At 36.3% G+C, this 23,855-nt stretch overlaps 1 protein-coding gene across 14 annotated transcripts in view; it reads right to left on the reverse strand.

The window, feature by feature from the left end:
- Window positions 1–23,855, reverse strand: part of RPS6KC1 (ribosomal protein S6 kinase C1) — a 172,106-nt gene that overhangs the window by 87,476 nt on the left and 60,775 nt on the right. For 12 of the 14 annotated variants that reach the window (XM_001488504.6, XM_023640738.2, XM_023640737.2 and 9 more), the window contains one exon: window positions 22,631–22,993. The exons of 1 other annotated variant lie outside the window; for it this stretch is intronic. In XM_001488504.6, coding sequence (XP_001488554.2) covers window positions 22,631–22,993 — 363 coding nt within the window. Of the gene's footprint in view, window positions 1–22,630; window positions 22,994–23,855 lie in introns of those variants that run through there. One more of the 14 variants, XM_014739634.2, reaches the window with a different exon arrangement.

Here is a 23,855-nt window from a genome sequence, read left to right on the forward strand (position 1 = left end):
ACATAAAAAAAATATAGAAAACACAAATGAATCAAAAGTTGGTTCTCTAAAGGCATCAACAAAACTGACAAACATTTAGCTAGAGCAACCAAGAAAAACAGAGAGAAGACACTACCATCGAAATAACAAACATATCCATCACTCTCAATTAATAATTCTTTATTATGCCTTCATTTTTTAAATATATTTTCACTGGGTATAGAATTCCCAGTTGATAGGGTTTTTTTCCTTTCCATATGTTAAAGATGTTAATCAATTGTCTTCTTGTTTGCATTGTTTCTGACAAGAAATCTGACATCATTCTTATCTTTGTTCTTCAATATATGTCTTTTCTTTCTGTCTGTTTTTAATGTCAAGATTTTCTCTTTATCACTGATTTTGAGCAATTTGATTATAATGTGTCTTGGTGTAGTTTTCATGTTTCTTATTCTCGGGCTGGGTTGGGCTTCTTGGACCAGTAGAATGCTTTTATCAAATTTGGAAAAGTTTCAGGCATTATTTATTCAAATAATTTTCTCTCTCCCCCTCCCCCTCCCTTTTCAGGGGTTACAATTACATGGAGAGAAGTTGTTCCATTGCTTACTGATACTATATTAATTTTTGCTTTATTTATGAATCCTTGTGTTTCATTTTGGATAACTTCTATTGCCATGTCCTCCAGTTCATTAATCCTTTCTTCTGTAGTATCTAATCTGCCACTAATCCCATTCCTTGTATTTTTCATTTCTGATAATATAGCTTTCATCTCCAGAAGTTCAATAAGGGTCTTTTTAAAATCTTCCATTTTTCTACTTAACTCTTTGAGCATAATGAATACTCTTATAATAAGTTTTAAAGTCCTTGTCTGATAATTCCAACATCTGTCATTTCAGAGTACATTTTGATTGATTCATTTTTTTCCTCCTTATGGGTCATATTTTTGCTGGTTCTTTGAATGAATGGTAATTTATTAGATGCCAGACATTGTGAATTTTACTATATCATATGGTGAATATTTTTCTAATTCCTACAAATATTGGGCTTCATTGTGAGATAGTTAGGTTTCTTGGAAGCAGTCTGATCCTTCTGATTCTTGCTTCTAAGATTTGTTAGGGTGGGCCTAGAGCTAACTGTTACTCCACACTACTGGGGCAAGACTCTTCTGCGTATTCTAGTCAGTGCCCCATGATTGAGGTTTTTGAGACTACCGTCAGGAATAGACACTACTCTCACCGCTGGGTGAGTGTCCAGAATGTTTCCCCTATCCTTTCACTGAATCTTTCCCTGGTCTTGGGTAGTTTCTCCACATCTATGCACTAATCAGTACTCTGCTGAATATTCCAGAGGACACTCTGCAAATTTCTGTACAGCCATCTCCTCTCTAGATAAAACACTAGACATTAGCCAATGGTCCTGCAAGCTCTAACTGAAAACTCTAGCTTTGGTCTTCCTGGAGTCACAGCTCCATCTCTTCAACTTGGAGTTTGCCATGATCCAGCTGGCTTCCCTCTTCCTGAACCACAGCCTGGAAACTCAACACAGTAAGCTGGATAATCATGAGACTCACTTCCTTTGTTTCCTGTCTCTCAGAAACCACTGTCCTTCACTGCCTAACGTCCAATGTCTTGAAAACCATGTTATATACACTTTGTCTGGTCTTTCAGTTGCTTCAGGAAGGAAGGTGGATACAGTCCCCATTACCCACCTTGGCCAGCAGTGGAAGTCTTAGTTTTAATGTGGCTACTGGAAAATTTTAAATTACATATGTCTTACATTATATTTCTACTATACAGTGTTAGTAGAGATAGTTAATACAATTATATAATGCTGAAATCACCTAAGAAGGTAAGGTAAGGAGCCTAAGAAGGTTCACAACCAAGTCTCAATAAACTTCAATATTTAAAGGTCAAGTGGGGAAGAAGGAGCTGGCAAAGTAGACTTAGAAAGGTCAACCCAAGAATTATTAAAGTAAGAAAAGTGTGGTGTCATTGGAATAATAGAAGAGATTTAGGAAAGCTGAGGTTGTATGAAATAGTCACTGCAGATTGTATACACATGAGTTAACAAAAGAACAATAAGGATAAGTAATACTAATAAAGGCCGAGTTAAGATTGGCAACAATGAATTTATTTTGGTTATCAATTTGTCCAGAGCGTGCAGTTTCTTCCACTGGCACTCAGTTGGCCCAGGTGTCTGCCTCTGTAAGCAAGAAATAAGGAAAACTCATGGATACTCCAAGACAAATGGATAAATTAATCCAGGGCTGGGATTTTGCCACATGAATGTGATAGAACGTCAGAAGCAAGATTAAGGTATCTGCCAAAAGACTTTTTAAAATGATGCATCATGAAAACTAAGATAAATAGAGAAATGGAGGACAGCTGAGAAATGCTAGAGAGAAAAAGTGGGTAGGTCAGGCATCTAGAAGGGTTAATAAGTAACTTGAAGAATAGGAAAGTACAAAGTAATAGCACTTATTAAACTGTTTACCACACTCTCTCCTCTAATAACTTATAAGCTCCTCATTGATTTTAGTGAGTATAGTAGTCATCCATTAATGTTTTGTTGAATTAGACTATAAATTGACCCAACTTGCTAGATCACATAATGCAAATTCAACAGTCTATGATCTATATTACTGAACCACTTCATTTAAAGGGATTATTACCATATACTGACATGTCACATCTTTGCCCCCTCTCATTATTCATTTTTCTAATCCTGCTTCTTGTTGCTTGGGTAAAGACAGGCGTTTTATTAACAGTGCAAGTCAGGACATTGTTCCCCATCCAAGTACGAGACCAATCAACTAAAAAAAATCCAATTTGGAGTTCTTTGTTTCTAATCTCTAATTTTATCTTTCCTTGGGTACTCAAAGTCTTCATTGTTTTTGTCCTGCAGTGTGCTTTTCTTTTGTACGGGAAGAGGTTACTACTGATCTGCACTCATTTAAGATAACTATTTTAGAGCAAGATTTTATTATATTTGTTAGCTTTTTCACCCACAGCCAGTAAAACAGGCATGGTTCCATTAATCAGAGAATAATTTAATGACATCTCATATAGTTAAAAAATCAATTTAATCATAAGTACTTATGACTGTTCTATAATGTTTGGTTAACTACTAAAAATAAGGCAGAGACTACTAAAAGGTAAGAAAATGGGGGCCGGCCTGGTGGTGTAGTGGTTAAGTCCACACGCTCCACTTTGGCGGCCCAGGGTTTGCAGGTTTGGATCCCAGGCACAGACCTACACACCGCTCATCGAGCCATGCTGTGGGGGCATCCCACATACAAAATAGAGGAAGGCTGGCACAGATGTTAGCTCAAAGCCAATCTTCCTCAAGCAGAAAAAGGAGGATTGGCAACAGATGTTAGCTCAGGGTCAATCTTCTTCAAGAGAAAAAAAAAAAAGAAAATGCCCTACAAACATAGAGAAGATAGCCATCTTATAAAAACTATCATGAAACCACCAAGCAATTTTTTGAATGTATCAAGCATCCCCATTTCAAGGCCCCAATTAAAATGATTAAATAGGCAGGACAGCTTGGCCATAAAGAGAGCCTTAACAACTTTCAAAAAAATGAAATCATTCAAACTTCTTTAAACAACATGGAATTAAGATAGAAATCAGTAACAAAAAGATAATTAGAAAATCTCAACTGCTGGGAAATTAAATAGCCTACTTATCATAGACTTAGAAGTATATTGCTTAGAAGTAATTCATGGGACTTTGAGGGCATTTTGCTAAGTGAAGTAAGTCAGACAGAGAAAGAGACTAATGGACTCCTAAAGATGTCCAGATCCTCACCCAGGAAGCTGTGAATATATTATACTTTACTTGGTTAAAGCAACTTGACAAATGTGATTAAGGTTAAGAATCTGGAGATAGGGCGTTTATCCTGGATTAACAGGGTGGGCCCAACCAAATCACAGGGGTCCTTAAAATCAGAAAACCTTTCCTTGCTGAGGATCAGAGTGAGTTGTACCTAGGGGAGAGAGAGAGACAACATTGCTGGCTTTGAAGATGGAGGAAGGCATGCAGGTGGCCCCTAGAAGATGGAAAAGGCAGGGAAACAGATTCTCCCCTAGAGTCTCTGGAAAGGAATACAGTCTGCCCACACAGTCATCTTGGTCCAATGAGACTCACGTCAGATTTCTAACCTGCAGAACCATAAAATAATAGACTTGTGTTGTAAGTTTGTGGTAATTTGTTACAGCTGCAATAGAAAACTAATAAAATGGGATAAATAAAAAAATTAAAACAGAAGGGCCAGCCCCAAGGGCCTATTGGTTCAGTTCAGCGTGCTCTGCTTCAGCGGCCTGGGTTTGGTTCCTGGGCACAGACCTACACCACTCGTCTGTCAGTGGCCATGCTGTGGCAGCAGTGCATATATGAAAAAAAAGAGGAAGATTAGCAGCAGATGTTAGCTCAGCATGAATCTTCGTCAGCAAAGAAAATATTAAAACTTTAAAATAAAATAAAAATAGAAACTATTTTGAACTGATAATAATGAAGATATGACATATCCAAACCTACAGAATGTACCTAAAGCAGTACTTACCAGGAAATTTATAATCTTAAACATATATAGAACAAAAGGCCAAAACTCAAAGACGCAAGATCCTAACTCAAAAAATAAAGAATAGCAAGACCTGAGAAGAAGGGAACTAAAAGAACAGAAATTCATAAAATAGAAAACTAACCTGCAATAGTATTAAAAAAATAAAGAAATGTTGATTCTTTTGAACGTTAATAAAACTGATAAATCCCTAATAGGGCCGATTAAGAAAATATAACAAATTACCAATATCAGGAAAGATCCAATAGCTATCAAAAAACACAAAACGATACTAGAAATAATTCTACAATCAATAAATTTGAGGATTTGACACCAAAAGCAACGGCAACAAAAGCAAAAAGTAAACAAGTGCGACTACACCAAACTAAAAAGCTTCTGCAAAGCAACTGAAACCATCAACAAAATGAAAAGGCAACCTACCAAATGGAAGAAAATATCTGCAAATCATATATCTGATAAAGGGTTAATATCCAAAATACATAAAGAACTCACACAACTCAATAGTAAAAAATAAACAGTGTAGTTAAAAAATAGGCAGAGGATCTTACAGACATTTTTCCAAAGAAGACATACAGACAGCCAACAGGTACATGAAAAGGTGCTCATCACTCATCCTCAGGGAAATGCAAATCAAAACCACAATGAAAAATCACCTCACATCTGTTAGAATGGCTATCATCAAAAAGACAAGAGAGAAGTGTTGGCGAGGATATGGAGAAAAAAGAACCCTTTTACAACGCTGGTGTAAATGTAAATTGATGCAGCTGTTATGGAAAACAGTATGGAGGCTCCTCAAAAAATTAAAAATGGAACTACCATATGATCCAACTATTCTACTTGTGGATATTTATCCAAAGACAACTAAAACATTTGCTCAGAAAGATATCTCCACCACCACCCCACCAAGTTCATTGCAGCCTTATAGACAATAGTCAGGACATAGAAAGAATCTAAGTGCCCAGTGAAGAGTGAATGGATAAAGAAAATGTGGTATACACACACACACACACACACACACACACACACACACACACACACACAGGAATATTATTCAGCCATAAAAAAGAAGGAAATTCTGCCATTTGCAACAGGGACAGAACTTGAGGGTATTACACTAAGTGAAATAAGTCAGAAAGAGAAAGACAAATACCATATGATCTCACTTATATGTGGGGTAAAAAATAAGCTCATAGGTTTGGAGAACAAATTGGTGGTTGCCAGAAACAGAAGGTAGCAAGTGGGTGAAATGGGAAACAGGGGTCTAATGGTACAGAGTTCCAGTTAAAAATGAATAAGTCCTGGGGGTATAATGTACGACATGGTGACTATAGTTAATAATACTGTACTGTATATTTGAAAGTTGCTAAAAGAGCAGATCTTAAAAATTCTTATCACAAGAAAAAAAGTTTTGTTAACTAGGAATGATGTCAGCATCATGGCAAAATGAGCTCTTCCCTTAGACTCTCCCCCAAAGATACAACGAAAAGGACATTCATATACCAACAGAGGACATTCACACAACACAAAAGACGTCTGAGAGACCTATGCAGCCATATGTCTGAAGGTGGAGGTGCTGGGCTGCCACGAAGTGGACAGAGACAAGGAGGTCATCTCTCCCTCCCCCAATGGCAACAACCCAGAGCCTGGGACCATGCACAGCTCTAAGAGGAGAGCAGGGAGGGCAGCCCTCTCTAGGAACACTTCTGCTCTCCAAGTTCCCTCACAGTGCAAGGGAAAGCCCGACATGGAGGTGCCTAAGCTATTGCAGGGGTGTCTTCATCAAGCCAGCACCCTAGGAGAGTAAATAGAAAGGGCACAGTGAGAATGCCTCTGGGATTACACATGTGAAACAAAGTGCCCCTTCTTCCCACCCAGCACTCCAACTCAGCCAGCCAGCCAGAGCACCTGCACATACAATAGAAAAGCAGCTGTGAGTGAGCAAGCTGGGGTTGCGGCAGGCTCAGAGTATACAGCTCTCAACCCACACCCAGGGGCGACAGGTAGAAGCTGCAACCGAATACTATCACTATGTGGAGGCACAAACCCACACCATTAAACAGTATGAAAAACTATATTAATACTCCAGACCAGAAGGAAAACAACAAGCACTCAGAATTCAATCCTGAAGGCACAGAAATTTATAATCTAAATGACAGAGGATTCAAAATAGCTACCATAAAAAATCTCAATGAGTTAAAAGAAAATACAGATAGTTCAATAAAATGAGGAACTTTTTCACATAAGAGATTGGAACTATAAAGAAAAACCAATCAGAAATGTTGGAAATGAAGAACACAATAGATGTAATAAAGAAAAATCAGGGCTCCTTGAACAACAGGGCTGATATTATGAAGAGAATCAGCAGTCTAGAGGACAGAACTATAGAAATGCTTTAGATGGAGGAGGAGAGAGAACTAAGACTAAAAAGAAATGAAGAAATTCTCCGAGAAATATTCGACTCAATCAGAAAATGCAACATAAGTATAATAGGTATTCCAGAGGAAGAAGAGGAAGAGAATGGAGCAGAAAGCTTGTTCAAAGAAATAATAGCTGAGAACTCCCCAAACCTGGAGAAGAAGCTGGAAATACAAGTGAAAGAAGCTAATAGATCTCCTAATTATATCAATGTAAAAAGGCCTTCTCCAAGGCATATAGTAATAAAGGGAGCAAAAGTCAATGACAAAAAAAATAATAAGAGCAGCAAGGCAAAAGAAAATAACTTACAAAGGAATGCCTATCAGGCTTTCAGTGGATTTCTCAGCAGAAATCCTACAAGCTAGGAGAGAGTGGGAAGATATATTAAAAAATCTGAAAGACAAAAACTTTCAGCCAAGAATATTCTATCCACTGAAACTATCCTTCAGATATAATAGAGAAATAAGAACTTTCTCAGATAAACAAAAGCTAAAGGAGTTCATTACCACAAGAACCTCCCCACACAAGAAATGCTCAAGAAGGCCTCATATCTGAAAAAAAAAAAAAAAAAGGGTTTATGAAGCCTTGAGTAAGGAGATGAATAAGTAGACAAAAACCAAAAAACTGCAGCGCTCTGTCAGAACAGGTTAGCAAACAACCATAACATTAAAGATAAAGGGAAGGAAAACATCACAAATGAATATAATCTCATCATTTTAACCACAAACTCACAATATAAGATGGAATAAGTTGTAACAATGATAACTTAGAAGAGGAAGAGGAAAAGAATGGAATCGGCTTAGTCTAACAAAATAAGAGGCTATCAGAAAATGGACTATCTCATCTACGAGATTTTTTATACAAACCTCATGGTAACCACTAAACTAATAATCAGAACAGAGACACAAATGATAAATAAAGACAAAACCAGGAAAACCACCATAGATAACTACCAAACTGAACTGGTTGTCCAAAATATACTAGACAAGAAACAAGGGAAATGCAGAAGAACTGGAAAACAAGAAACAAAATGGGAGCATTAAGCCCTCATATATCAATAATCACTCTAAATGTAATGGATTGAATTATCCAGTCAAAAGACACAGAGTGGCTGGATGGATTAAAGAACAAGACCCAACAACATGCTGCCTCCAGGAAACACATCTCAGCTCTAAAGACAAACACAGGCTCAGAGTGAAGGGATGGAAGACAAAACTACAAGGTAATGGCAAACAAAAGAAAGTAGGTTTTGCCAAAGTTAAAGCAGACAAAGTAAACTTCAAGACAAAACAGGAAATGAGAGACAAAGGAGGCAGTATATAATGATAAAAGGCATACTCCATCAAGAAGACATAACACATAAATATACATGCATCCAACACAGGAGCACCAAAGTACATAAAGCAACTACTAACAAACCTAAAAGGAGATATTAACAACAACAAAATAATAGTAGGGGACCTTGACACCCCACTTACATCAATGCATAGATCGTCGACACAGAAAGTCAATGAGGAATTAGTGGATTTAAAGAAAAAACTAGACCAGATGGACTTAATAGATACATATAGAACACTCCATCCAAAAACAACAGAATACACATTTTCTCAAGAGCACACGGAACATTCTCAAGGATAGACCATATGCTGGGAAACAAGGCAAGCATCAATAAATGTAAGAAGACTGAAAGCATATCAAGTACCTCTTCCGACCATAATGTTATGAAACTAGAAATCAAGTATAAGAAAAAAATGGGGAAAGGGACAAACATGTGGAGACTAAACAACATGCTACTGAACAACCAATGGATCCTTGAAGAAATTAAAGGAGAAACCAAAAAATGTCTGGAGACAAATGAAAATGAAAATACACCATACCAGCTCATATGGGATGCAGCAAAAGTGGTCCTAAGAGGGAAATTCATAGCAATACAGGCCCACCTTAACAAAGAAGAAAAATTCCAAATAAGCAATCTTAAACAAACCTAACAGAATTAGAAAAAGAAGACAAAACAAAGCACAAAGTCAGCACAGGGAGGAACATAAAAATTAGAACAATAAAAATTAGAGCAGAAATAAAAAATTTTGAAGCAAAAAAAATTAGAAAGAATCAATGAAACAAAGAGCTGGTTCTTTGAGAAGATAAGCAAAATTGGCAAACCCTTAGCCAGACTCACAAAGAAAAAAAGAGAGAATGCTCAAATAAATAAAATGAAATGAAACAGGAGAAATTACAATGGATACCACAGAAATTCAAAGGATTATAAGAGAATACTATAAAAAACCATATGCCAATAAATTGGACAACCAGGAAGAAATGGATAAATTCTTAGAGTCCTTTAACCTCCCAAAACTGAACCAAGAAGAAATAGAGAATCTGAATAGGCCAATCAAAAGTAAAGAGATTGAAGCAGTAATCAAAAACTTCCCCAAAAATAAAAGTCCAGGACTAGATGGCTTCTCTGGAAAATTCTAATAAACATTCAAAGATTTAATACCTATCCTTCTCAAACTGTTCCAAAATATTGAAGATGACAGAACACTTCCTAACACATTCTATGAGGCCAATATCACCCTGATCCCAGAGACAGATAAGGATAACATAAAGACAGAAAATTACAGGCCAATATCACTGATGAACATAGATGCAAAAATCCTCAACAGAATATTGGCAAACCAAATACAGCAATACATTAAAAAGATCATACACCATGATCAAGTAAGATTAATACCAGAGACACAGGGATGGTTCAACATCCACAAATCAATCAATGTGATACACCACATTAACAAAATGAGGAATAAAAACCACATGATCATCTCAATATACACTGAGCAAGCATTTGATGTATTTATGATGAAAACTCTCAATAAAATGGGTATAGAAGTAAAGTACCTCAAACATAATAAAGGCCATATATGTCAAACCCACAGCCAACATCATACTCAATGGTGAAAAACTGAAAGCCATCCCTCTTAGAACAGGAATGAGACAAGGGTGCCCAGCTCACCACTCTTATTCAACAAAGTACTGGAGGTTTTGGCCAGAGCAATTAGGCAAGAAAAAGAAATAAAAGGTATCCAAATTGGCAAGGAAGAAGTGAAACTCTCACTGTTTGCAGATGACATGATTTTATACATAGAAAACCCTAAAGAATCCATCAGAAAACTATTAGAAATAACCAACTACTACAGCAAAGTTGCAGACTACAAAATCAACTTACAAAAATCAGTTGCATTTCTATACTCTAATAACAAACTAACAGAAAGAAAACTCAATAATACAAACCCACTTACTTACTACAAAAAGAATAAAATACCTAGGAATAAATTTAGCCAAGGAGGTGAAAAGACCTATACAATGAAAACTATAAGACATTACTGAAAGAAATCAATGATGACATAAAGAAATGGAAAGATATTCCATGCTCATGGATTGGCTGAAAATAGTTAAAATGTCCATACTACCTAAAGATGGTATTATTTAGAGATTCTAAATACTACCAATTCAATGCAATCCCAATCAGAATCCCAATGACATTCTTCACAGAAATACAACAAAGAATCCTAAAATTCATATGGGGCAATAAAAGACCCCAAATAGCTAAAGCAATCCTGAGAAAAAAAGCACAAAACTAGAGGCATCAAAATCCCTGACTTCAAAATACACTACAAAGCTGTAGTAATCAAAACAGCATGGTACTGGTACAAAAACAGATACACAGATCAATGCAACAGAATTGAAAGCCCAGAAATAAAATCACACATCTACGGACAGCTAATCTTCAACAAAGGAGCTAAGAACATACAATGGAGAAAGGAAAGTCTCCTTAATAAATGGTGTTGGGAAAACTGGAAAGCCACATGCAAAAGATGAAAGTAGACCATTATCTTTCGCCATACACAAAAATTAACTCACAATGGATTAAAGACTTGAAGGCAAGAACTGAAACCATAAAACTCCTAGAATAAAATATAGGCAGTACACTCTCTGACATCAGTCTTAGAAGGATCTTTTCAAATACTATGTCTTCTCAGACAAGGGAAACAAACGACAAAATAAACAAGTGGGACTTCATCAGACTAAAGAGCTTCTGCAAGGCAAAAGAAACCACGAAAAGACAGTCCACCAACTGGCAGAAAATAATTGCAAATCATATACCCAACAAGCGGTTAATCTCCAAAATATATAAAGAACTCATACAACTCAACAACAAAAAAACAAAGAACCTAATCAAAAAATGGGGAGAGGATATGAACATTTCTCCAAAGAAGACACACAGATGGCCAATAAGCATGTGAAAAGATGTTCAACATCACTAATCATCAGGGAAGTACATCAAAACTACACTAAAATATCATCTTACACTCGTGAAAATGGCTATAATCACCAAGACAAAAATAACAATTGTTGGAGAGGATGTGGAGATAAAGGAACCCTCATACACTGCTGGTAGGAATGCAAACTGGTGCAGCCACTATGGAAAACAGTATGGAGAGTTCTCAAAAAATTAAAAATAGAAATACCATATGACCCAGCTATCCCACTACTTGGTATTTATCCAAAGAACTTGAAATAAACAATTCAAAGAGACTTATGTACCTTTATGCTCACTGCAGCATTATTCACTATAGCCAAGAAGTGGAAGCAACCCAAGCGCCCATCAACTGATGACTGGATAAAGAAGACGTGGTATACATATACAATGGAATACTACTCAGCCATAAAAAGACAAAATCGTTCCATTCACAACAACATGGATGGACCCTGAGGGTATTATGTTAAGCAAAATAAGCCATATAGAGAAAGACAACACCGTATGATTTCACTCATATGTAGAAGATAAATTAACACACGGACAAAGAGAAGAGATTAGTGGTTACCAGAGGGGAAGAGGGTTGGGAGGTGGACACATGGGGTGAAAGGGCACATTTATATGGTGACAAATAATAATGTATGACAAATTTCATTTTGATGTTGCAAACTATTATGAACTCAATTAAAAAAATTTGTAACTATGTGGTGACGGATGTTAACACGACTTAGTATGGTGATCATTTCACAATATATACATATATCAAATCATTAGGCTGTACACCTGAAACTAATATAATGTTATATGACAATTACATTTCAATTTAAAAACTAAAATAAAGCAAAGGAGCAGAGATAGATAAATTTGTCTGTTTGTATGAAATAGGCAAATTCTTTGAAAAATACAATTTACCCAAGTTGCTAAAAGAAATATATACAATTTCCACAGTTGGATATCTTTTAAAGAAACAGAATGTAGTATTAAAACCCTTCTCCTGGAACTGTTCTTAAATTTAAGTATGATACTTGCATTGCAGATATGTAGAAAAATGATCTTATTTTCTGGAGACATATACTAGTTATGGGTCAAAGCCATGATATCTATAATTTATTTTTAAATTCAGTAAATATATATATATTTGTATGTGTGTATATAGATATAGATAAACATGAAAAATAAAAATACACACATAAATCTTCAGTAATAGCAACCAAGTTCAGTGATATATAGATCACAAAAGATATAGATCACAACCAAGTAAGTTTAATTCAGAAATGCAAAGGTTGTTGAACATTCAAAAAAACAATCAGTGTGGAATCTCAGGTCAGGAGGAAAAGGGCAGTCACCGAATTTCAAACCTGTCCACATAACCTCTCAAAAAACAAACAAAAAATCAAAAGAGCAAATAAAACCACATATGATCCATTATCTTCAGCATTACTAAGAAATGAAGAATACTATGATCTTTGGATTATCTATAAATAGGGAAATAAACCACATCACAACAGAGCTCCCAGGGCCTCACTACTGCAGGCCTGTGAATGTGGAAACTGTGGGAGGAAAAGCTTAAGAGATGTCTAGAGGGGTACATAGGATTTACACCAAAGCACAGAATCAAAAAAAAAAAAAAAAATACCCCCAGAGAGAGACAGTCCAATTAAATGCCAAAATACTAAACACAGGTTGGGACTTCGTAGTTCAAAGCACAGGCTATAAACAAGTGAGTGGAACTAAAAGTGAGAGCTTTGGTAAAGCTTTTCTTCTTGGGAAGAATCAGATATATAAAAAAGGATGCCACATCTTGAAGACATGACAATGAAGGGGTGAAGGGAGAGATGGAAATGAGAGGAGAAAGGTAAGGATCCTACAGAAAAAGAGAAGCAAGACACCAACCCCTCGCCTCATCACCATGCATAAAATATTGCACAGAGGAGGGGTGAATGGACAGAAAAGGACAGAAACTAAAACTCTGCCCTCGTAAGGACTAAGGACAGAAAAAGGCAAACCTCATGCAATCAGCACTGGTAGAGACAGGGCAGTACCTTTGGAGAGGTAGTAATTGGAAAGGAACCTAAGGAAGTTTCTAGCGTATGGGTCACGTTCTGCTTCTTGATCCAGGTGCCAGTTAGATGGGCGTGCTCCGTGTGTTAAAATACATCAAGCTACGTACTTATGATATGTGCTTTTCTATATATTTAATTACAACTTAATCACAAGTAAAAAGAATAGATATCATGGAGTTCTCTAGAGAATTACAGTCTAAGAAACATATAAGAGAAAACATATGAACAACCATTTTTCTAACAGGAAGGGGGAGAAAGCATATTAAGTGTCACTGTGGGGTCAGAAAGGGTCAGCAGAGAATGACATTCCAATTTGTTCTGTTTGTGTCTGCCTAATTACCCTTCCTCATTTTGATCCACTCCTCTCACATCTTATAGTTAGGCTGTTCAGTTCATGTGCTTCATCAGGGTTTAAATCTAAGATAAAAATCTCTGTGGCAAATGGGATTTATCCCAGGAATGCAAGGGTGGTTTAACATAAGAAAAGCAACATAATACACCACATTAACAGAATGAAGGGGGGAAAAAATGATCACCTCAATTGATGCAGAAAAAGCATTTGAGAGAATCCAACACTCTTCCATGATAAAACCATCCAGAAAACTAGGAATAGAAGGAAACTTCTTCAACGTGATAAAAGGCATCTATGAAAAACCAATAAGTAACATCGTACTCAATTGTCAAAGACTAAAACCTTTCCCTCTAGGATTCAGAATAAGACAAGAATGACCACTTTCCCAATGCTATTAAACATTGTACTGGAACTTCTAGCCAGAGCACTAGGCAAGAAAAAGAAATAAAAAGGTATCCATATTGAAAAGGAACAAGTAAAACTATATTCATTCACAGATAACATAATCCTATATATAGAAATCCCAAAGAATCCACCAAAAAAAGCTACTAGAGCTAATAAACAAGTTTAGCAAGTTGCCAGATATAAAATAAACATACAAAAATCACTTCTGTTTTGGGGCTGGCCCCGTGGCCGAGTGGTTAAGTTCGCGCGCTCCGCTGCAGGCGGCCCAGTGTTTCGTTAGTTCGAATCCTGGGCGCGGATGTGGCACTGCTCGTCAGACCACGCTGAGGCAGCGTCCCACATGCCACAACTAGAAGAACCCACAACGAAGAATACACAACTATGTACCGGGGGGCTTTGGGGAGAAAAAGGAAAAAATAAAATCTTTAAAAAAAAAAAAATCACTTCTGTTTCTATCTACCAGGAATGAGCAATCCAAAAAGAAAATTTTTGAAAGAATTACATTTACAATAGCATTAAAAGAATAAATACCTAGGAATAGATTTAACCAAGGAGGTGAAAGACTCATACACTGAAAACTACAAAACACTGCTGACAGAAATTAAAGAAGATCTAAATAAATGGAAAGATATCCTGTGTTCATGGATTAGAAGACTTAATATCGTTAAGATGGCAGTACTCCCCAAATTTACTTACAGACAATGCAATCACTATCAAAATTCCAACAGCCTTTTTGCAAAAATTAAAAAGCTGATTTGAAAAATTAATTAAAAACAAAATGTCAATTATACCACAATAAAAAAAAAAAAGAAAGAAAAGGTGATTTTCAAATTTATATAGAGTTGTAAGGGGACCCAAATAGACAAAACACTATTGAGAAAGAAGAACAAAGTTCTCAAAAGGGATCCTAAATCAAAAAAGCTGGGAGTCAGCGCATTGAAACACAAGAATATCATACCACCATTGCATATTAAAAATACAGCTTTTGGTCTTATCAGCCTTATACTACACCATACTTTGTACTGAACTAGGCAATCCCTTTTAGATAAAGTAGGCTAGACAATATTTTTGTAGTATCTTCAGAGTTAACAAACACCATAAATAAGTCAAATAAATTTTATTTGTAAACTTACACATTTTCATTTCTGAAATTCAGCAATAAGAAATCATTTGACTTGCTTCCCTTTATCAAACAGACTTACTACCTTTCTCATATATCCATCCATTCTAAAGCAGACAAGTTTATCCTTTGAGTTTCCTAATATTTAAGTAACTCTCACTCAAAGGAATAAATCAATGGCCAAAATTGCTTTTTACAGCAGTTGACTATATATCCTTATGCGTGCACAGAGACTAACCACATTCATAGTGCCTGGACATGTTCTAGAACCAACCCACAATTCTGAGCTAGTCTAAATGACTCAAAGGCAATCTAGAAGTATATATGGGTTTGTGGTTTCTCCAGGAATTCTCTTCCTCATTGTGGGAAGAGGAAGAATAGTCAAGACCCAGTAAGAGACCCAGAATGATACAGTACCTCAGCACACTGGGTCATAGTTTTTGAAATACGTCTGGATATGCCTGAGAGCCCAGCACATGTACGCAGGGATGGGGTAAACTATTAAAAAAAAATGGCTTGGTATTGCTTATTATACCATTTACCGGACTGAAAATTGTAGAAGATTGTTTGCATCTCTTACCTTAGCTGAATAGTAACATCAGAAATAGTCTCACTGGTCAAAAACATCAACAAGATTATCAAAGAAAAATTAGATGTCAACAACATCCAGGAGCTCTTTTCATTGTAAGATTCATAGTCTACGCAGGAGATTTAAATAGAAACAAAGAGAAGAGATGAGATCTCATTCTGAAGGCTCATCACTCAATTTTATTCTATATTTTTATTTCAAAAAGTTTTGTAATCACTATCACTGCACGTGGTACATAGAAGTAATAAAAGTTGGTTGAATGGTCAACTGGATGGATATATGGTTGAATAAGCAAACAAACAAATGGGCAGAAGGAAAAGAATGAATACTCAAAATAAGAAAGTTTAAAAAGTTCGATACTGGAGAAGACTTGTTGTTTCTCCACTTCAAATAGCTAATCTAATTAGGGGAGAAATCTGTGAGAAGTAGCACGGTATAGTGGAAAGAAGACAAGATTTGAACTCAGAAAGACCTAGATTTGAATCCTGGCTGAAACCTTTACCGGTTTGTGTCATTAAGCAAATTGCTTACTTTATGTAAGTTTTAGTTTTCTCCACCTGTAAAATGGGGATTACAGTATCTACCTTACAAACACAATACACCAGAAATGTTGGCACCTGGAACAAACTAAACAAAACCAGCTCTCAAATCAATTCTGTAATTCAAAATGTAGCCCACAGATGGGTGTTACTAACAATGCTCGCCATCTGGTAGCTTCCTGTTTTAAATAATTACTCTTGCTAACTAGGTGCCAAGCTTTTAGAATCATTACATTAAATGTTTGCACCCTCTGAATTTTGGTGTCCTTAGACAAAGTCCATTATGACCAGCCATAGTTCAGCATATAAGCTCGTTCTGAGGACTAAAAATAACATTAAGAAAAATCTCTGGTACAGTGACAGGTATTATTGATGTTTTTTAAACATTTCATTCATACCTTTATGTCATGTATTTGCCACTCTACATTATCACAACTATTTATTTCAATAAGCCCACACTGAGAATACAGATTAATCATATGAGCCACTTGCAGAACTACATAAACAAGACAGAAATGAAAGGATATGTACTGAAATACTCTCTTCAAAGATTCAAGTTGATTCCTTCAATCTTGACTTTTGCATTTTTTATCTTAAATCCACAAAGACCTGAGGACTTAGAAGAGTAGAAAGTACCCTAATTTCAAGAGCCATTTCTAGACTGAGGGAATAAGTAAAGCGTTGGGTTCAAAAAGAGAATTCAAAGTTACTACTATCAGGGTACGCTTCTTCTCTGCTAGACGAGCAAGCAGAACTGCTGCTATTGTGTTTGCCATCTAGTCTCAGCTGTGCAAACACCAGTTAGGTAAGAAAAACATCAAGCCATCTTTATTAGATGTACAAACAACCCAGATAAACTCCTCTAGGGTGAACTTACTTAAGATGACTATAGTATTCAGGATAACAAAATTTGCCAACTCATAAGAATCCCTGTATAAAGCACTCCTATATAGCTCTGAACAATTATTTTCTCTGGATTATTAGATACCCAGAAATATTATTTTATCATGGAGCATACCAGTCCAAACAAAGGTCACAGGTCACAATTCTTACAGCAAGAGTTAAATTAAAATGATTCATAGGTATTACTGGTTATAGTGATGTTTCAATAACAGTTTTGCCACACTAGAACAAACTATCCCCAAGGAAACATCTCTTCTGCTCATAAACATCAAGTCAGCTTGTAAGCTAGAGCCTCCAATTTTCTCACAAATTAAAGAATAATGTCCATCATACTCAACATCACATTCAACAGTGATAAGCTGAAAGGTTTTCCTCTAAAATCAGGAACAAAACAAGGATGCCCACTTTTGTCACTTTATTCAACATAGTACTGGAAGTCCTAGCCAGAGCAATTAGGCAAGAAAAAGAAATAAAAGGCATCTAAATCAGAAAAGAAGAAGTAAAACTGTCTCCATTTGCAGATGACCTGATACTACACATAGAAAACCCTAAAGACTCCACCCAAAAACTGTTAGAACTAATAAACAAATTCAGTAAAGCTGCAGGATACAAAATCAATATACAAAAATCAGCTGTGTTTCTATATACTAATAATGAACTATCAGAAAGAGAAATTAAGAAAACAATCCCATTTACGTTTGCATCAAAAAGAACAAAATACTAAGGAAAAATTTAACCAAGGAGGTGAAAGATCTGTACACTGAAAATTAGAACTCAGTGAAGACAAAAATAAATGAAAATATATTCCATGCTCATGAACTGGAAGACGTAATATTGTTACATGTCCATACTTCCCAAAGCGATCTACAGATTCAATGCAATCTACATCAAAATTCTAACGGTATTTTTCACAGAAGTAGAAGAAACAATCCTAAAATTTGTATGGAACCACAAAAGACCCTGAAAAGCCAAAGCAATCTTGAGAAAAAAGAACAAAGCTGGAGGCATGAAATTTCCTGATTTCAAACTATATTATAAAGCTATAGTATAGTATTGTATAGTAATCAAAACAGTATGGTATTGGCATAAAAAAGACACATAGACCAAAGGAACAAAATAGAGAGCCCAGAAATAAACCCACCCATATATGGTCAATCAATTCATGACTAAGAAGCCAAAAATATACACTATGGAAAGGATAGTCTCTTCAGTAAGTTGTGCTGGGAAAAATGGACAGCCACATGAAAAAGAATGACACTGGACCCATATCTTACACCACACACAAAAGCAACTCAAAATGGATTAAAGACTTGAATGTATGACCTGAAACCATAAATTCCTAGGAGAAAACACAGGAGAGTAAGCTCTTGACATGGCTCTTGGCAATGATTTTTCTGGGTTTGACCCCAAAAGCAAAGGCAACAAAAACAAAAATAAATAAGTGAGACTATATCAAACTAAAAAGTTCTGCATAGAAAAGGAAACCATCAACAAAATGAAAAGGCAACCTACCAAATGAAAGGAGATATTTGCAAATCATATATCTGATAAGGGGTTAAAATACAAAGAACTCACACAATTCAATATCAAAAAAAACAATCTGATTAAAAAATGGGCAGAGAAACTGAATAGACATTCTCCCAAAGACGACATACAAATGTCAAATTTCAGGTACATGAAAAGGTACTTAATATCACTCATTATCAGGGAAATCCAAATCAAAACCACAATGCGATACCACCTCACACCTATTAAATTGGCTTTCACCAAAAAGAGGTAAGAAATGTTGGCGAGGATGTGGAGAAAAGGGAACTCTTGTGTACTGTTGGTGGGAATGTAAACTGGTAGAGCCACTATGGAAAACACTAAGAAGGCTCCTCAAAAAACTAAAAATAGAATTATCATATGATCTAACAATTCCACTTCTAGGTATATATCTGAAGGAAACAAAATCACTATCTTGAAGAGATATCAGCACTCCCATGTTCATCACAGCATTATTTACAATAGCCAAGACACGAAAACAACCTAAGGGTCCATCAATGGATGAATGGATAAGGAAAATGTGGTATATGCAGTCACATACCGCATAACGACATTAGGTCAACAATGGACCACATATGACAGCAGTCCCCTAAGATTAGTACCATACAGCCTAGGTGTGTAGCAGGCTAGACCATCTAGGTTTGTGTAAGTACACTCTATGATGTTCGCACAATGACGAAATTGCCCAAGGATGCATTTCTCAGAAAATATCCCCACTGTTAAGTGACACAACCGTACATTTAACGGGATATTATTCAACCATAAAAATGAAGAAAATCCTGCCATTTGAGACACCATGGATGGACCTTGAGGGCGTTATGCTAAGGGAAATAACTCAGACAGAGAAAGACAGATACTGTACATTCTCACTTATATGTGAAATCTAAAAAGAACCAAACTCATAGAAACAGAGAACAGATCGGTGGTTGCCAGATGCAAGGGGGGGGGATAGGTGAAATGGGTGAGGACGGTCAAAAGATACGAACTTCCATTTATAAGATTAATATGTTCTGGGGATGTAATGTACAACATGTGACTACAGTTAACAATACTGTATCGTATATTTGAAAGTTGCTAAGAGAGTAGACCTCAAAAGTTCTCATTACAAGGAAAAAGATTTCTAACTATGTGAGGTGATGCATGCTAACTAAACTTACTGTGGTAATTATTTCACAATATATACATATATCAAATCATGATATATACCTTTAATATAACGCTATATGTCAATCATATCCCAATAAAACTGGGGGAAAAATTTTTTTAAAAAGAATAATGTCCGTGTGTCTGTTAGGTGTTGACTGGTATACTTGTAAACAGAATCCACAGACCAGAAGTACTGCTCTGACATTACATTTGACACATAGTTAAACGTATAACCATGAGGACTGAAACAGAGGTTATTTTACATATTGGTTAAAAATTAGAATTCTGTGATTATGATTCCCACGGTTTGTATAAATAAAAATTGGTCACGTTATGAATAAACAATAAAAGGCTAATAACTTTTTTGATTTGATGGCACATTAACAATAAAAACCAATCCGGGGGGCCAGCCTGGTGGCATAGTGGTTAAGTTCATGTGCTCCACTTTGGTTACCCAGGGTTCATGGGTTCGGATCCCAGGTGTGGACCTACACACTGCGCATCAAGCCATGCTGTAGAAGCATCCCACGTACGAAACAGAGGAAGACTGGCACAGATGTTAGCTTAGGGACAATCTTCCTCAAGCAAAACAAAGGAAGATTGGCAAGAGATGTTAGCGCAGACCCAATCTTCTTCATCAAAAAGAAAAAAAAAAAAACAATCCAGGGTAGGAATGGATATCGTGGTTTCAGAAAGACAAGCACACAACAAAAAGGAAAAACATGTTTAAATGGTAACATTCCTTAAGATAGAGGTCTAAGTAGGTTTGGTATCAATTTCTAGTGGAGAAATAATTCACTACCATAATCACAATGTAACTAATTAAGTGATATATTTTTTGTTACTTGCTGATATGCATCCTTAATTCTCATTTTGAAGCAAAGATTTTTATTTTTCTGGTGCCATCAAGTGGTAACATTATGAAGTGCTCTAAGGTTAAATGCAAATAACTTTTACACAGAAAAATATCACACTGATGTGTTTTATCTATATTAATTAAACATTATTGATGTTTTAGCACAAGTTATCCAAAAAGAAAAGGGAAAATATCAGAGCTGATTGCAACTCATTTCCATTTTAAACCCCCAACCCAAAATGAGAATTAAGACAAAGAAGAAAAACGAATAGTTCTTTAAGACCAGGCTGCTCCACTAGCAAACAGAAAACCCCAATAGACTACGAAACTATTTGAAAAACAGAAATTTTTATCAAAATGCTCTTCAGTGAAACCACAAGAAATGCTCCCTCCTGAAACTCCATTAACATGACAATAAAAGAATTATTTTTAAGGCAAAATTCCACAAGGACAATGAGATTGAGAGAGAAAATAGCAAAAACAAAATTTTAGAAGCTAGAAAGTATGAGTGGTTATTGAGTTGGGAAACTGAAGAAAGCTGCCTAGCTAACACAGCACTCTAAATCTCTCCAAAACTTCAGAACTCGTGGCACTGGGCAGCTGCGTGTGGAAGTGAGAGTGGAGGCTAACAACAGGAGAATGAGTCAAAATCCTGGTTCAGAAGCAGTTAGGATGCCACTGCACACACTCCCTCTTCCACTCCGTACGCCAAGTATTCATCTTGACCCCACATACGAAGACTGAAAGTTCACACTCGAGGAAGGCTTCTGGACTACAGCACAACGAGGGCGGAAGTACCGTCGTAGAAAAGCATTAGTAATACAGGACACTGGTAATCTGAATGGTACTAACAAGTCAAAGACTACAGAATAACAATGAAAATTACGATTTTCTGGAAAGAAAACCACTGGAAGAAGGTCCTGTCAATATTTGATTATTGTGTCCCAAAAATTATGTAACTAACTGCAGTATGCTTCACTCTGCTTCTATAAGGAAAAGGTAAATGACTGAAAGAAAAACTGACACTGTGAAAAAAAAAAGGTAAGCGGTCAGCCCAATGGCGTAGCAGTTAAGTTCGCATGCTCTGCTTCAGCAGCCTGAGGTGCACTGGTTCGGATTCCAGGCATGGACCTACACACTGCTTATTAAGCTATGCTGTGGCAGGTGTCCCACATATAAAATAGAGGAAGATAGGCACAGATGTTAGCTCAGGGCCAATCTTCCTTAGCAAAATGAGGAGGATTGGCGGTGGATGTTAGTTTAGGGCTAATCTCCACCCCGCCCAAAAAAAGGTAAATTCTACTTACAGACATTCAGCTCTACATGTCCCATATCATCCCCAATAATCAGCTGAGAATTTACTGCAACTAACAAAGAACAGACTGGTAGGCAAATCCAAGAATGCTTTACATGCTCACTTTAAAAACCCATTTCATCTCGTCTCTGTAGGCCATCAAGAGTAAATGCACTAAAGAATCTCTGTGAATCTCCTGAGAGAGGTGAAGGCTGGTGAACACTGGCCATGTCAGAAAAAACAGACTATTATTCACACAAGAGACTTAGAGGCTTGATTTTTTTTTTAATCCTATTTTTGTTCATTAATTAATCAAAGTAGAGAAATAAGTATCTCTGACACTGTCTTCCATCTCATGTAACTAAAAGTACTGTCCATATTTAGGTCATTTAATCTTCAGTAATTTCTCATTTCCAGCCTTGTTTTTACACAGGATTATACACAAGATACAGCTATACATGTATGCTTTTATTTCCAGATACCAACATGAGAACATGCCAAAACATATTAATACAGATAAAATTGTACCTTGAACACCTTCTAGGAGTAAATCAACTCCCTTCCTATAAAAATCAGAGGCAGCTTCATAGTCGTCTTCTTCTTCCTTTTTTAAAGCCAGCTTTATTAATTCTCCTGCTTTCTCCAAATAATCTCTCTTGCCAAGCTTGGATTTTAAACTGCCGGGAAAGAGGCTACGACTTTCCCGTTCTTCTTCGGCTTTGTTCTGTTCGCTGTCAGAAGCAACAGCTCCTAGCGCTGAAGAATCCGAAGACTGGTTGAGACCAAAAGTTCTAATGGGAGAATTTTGATTGGAAGCCATTCCATCATCTAACTCAGCAAGAGAATCCACATCAACAGTAAGAGATACCAGATCGCTGTCGCTGGAGAAGCCTGGAAACATTATCAAAAGAGAAAACTGATATTAAATTGAGAATCAGCCAAAAGAATATAAATCATGCTGACTATTCAATTTTTCATACTATCCAAATCAACTAGGAAGGCTGTAATTTACTGACGGTGTCTAGCAATTTGTTTCAGCTTAGTTCGTTCATTTCTGCACTCTCTCTCCATTGCTCTGGAAGACTCTCTGTCTTAATTATCAAACTAAAACTGAAGACAAGTCTTTATCTAGGCTTGTTGTCAAAAAGAGCAACAAGATCTTGTAAACTGTTTACACAAAGCTGTTTACAGAAAGATGCTTGTACACACAGCTACTGTGAACAACATTACGAAAAGGGGGCAAAAAAGTAATACAAAAAGAAGACCTTGAATCCCAGCTCTTAAAACTTACCATGTGACCATGAGCAAGTTACTTAATAATATTACTTATTATGCAAGGCTTTAAACGAGGAATAGACTTAAGGCATATAAAGCCTAATAGACTATCATTAAATTCTAACTATTACAGCAATTATATAATAATTATTTAACTATTAAACAATGTATCCTCAGAGGTGTGCTTTTAGGTAACCATCCATATCTGGAAAATGTATGTCATTTAGTGGTTTTTTTTTAAAGGACTGAACTTTTAGAAATTTTTGTTTCAGTGTCTTCCACAAGCTTTTAGAGAGCTTTGGTCTGTACTCACATCTTAGTTTTCTGACAGAAAATGAGTAAGAGGTGCTATTGAAATATTCAGCAATGAAAACTACCTCTGCCATTTCACTGACTTCGTAGCAAATGAGCATGACCTAACACAACAGTTATTACGCTTTCTGGTCTTAGGACTTCCCTTTACATTCTTAAAAATGAG

This window comes from Equus caballus, chromosome 5 (genome assembly GCF_041296265.1).
Source record: "Equus caballus isolate H_3958 breed thoroughbred chromosome 5, TB-T2T, whole genome shotgun sequence".
In the NCBI taxonomy this organism is placed as follows: domain Eukaryota; kingdom Metazoa; phylum Chordata; class Mammalia; order Perissodactyla; family Equidae; genus Equus; species Equus caballus.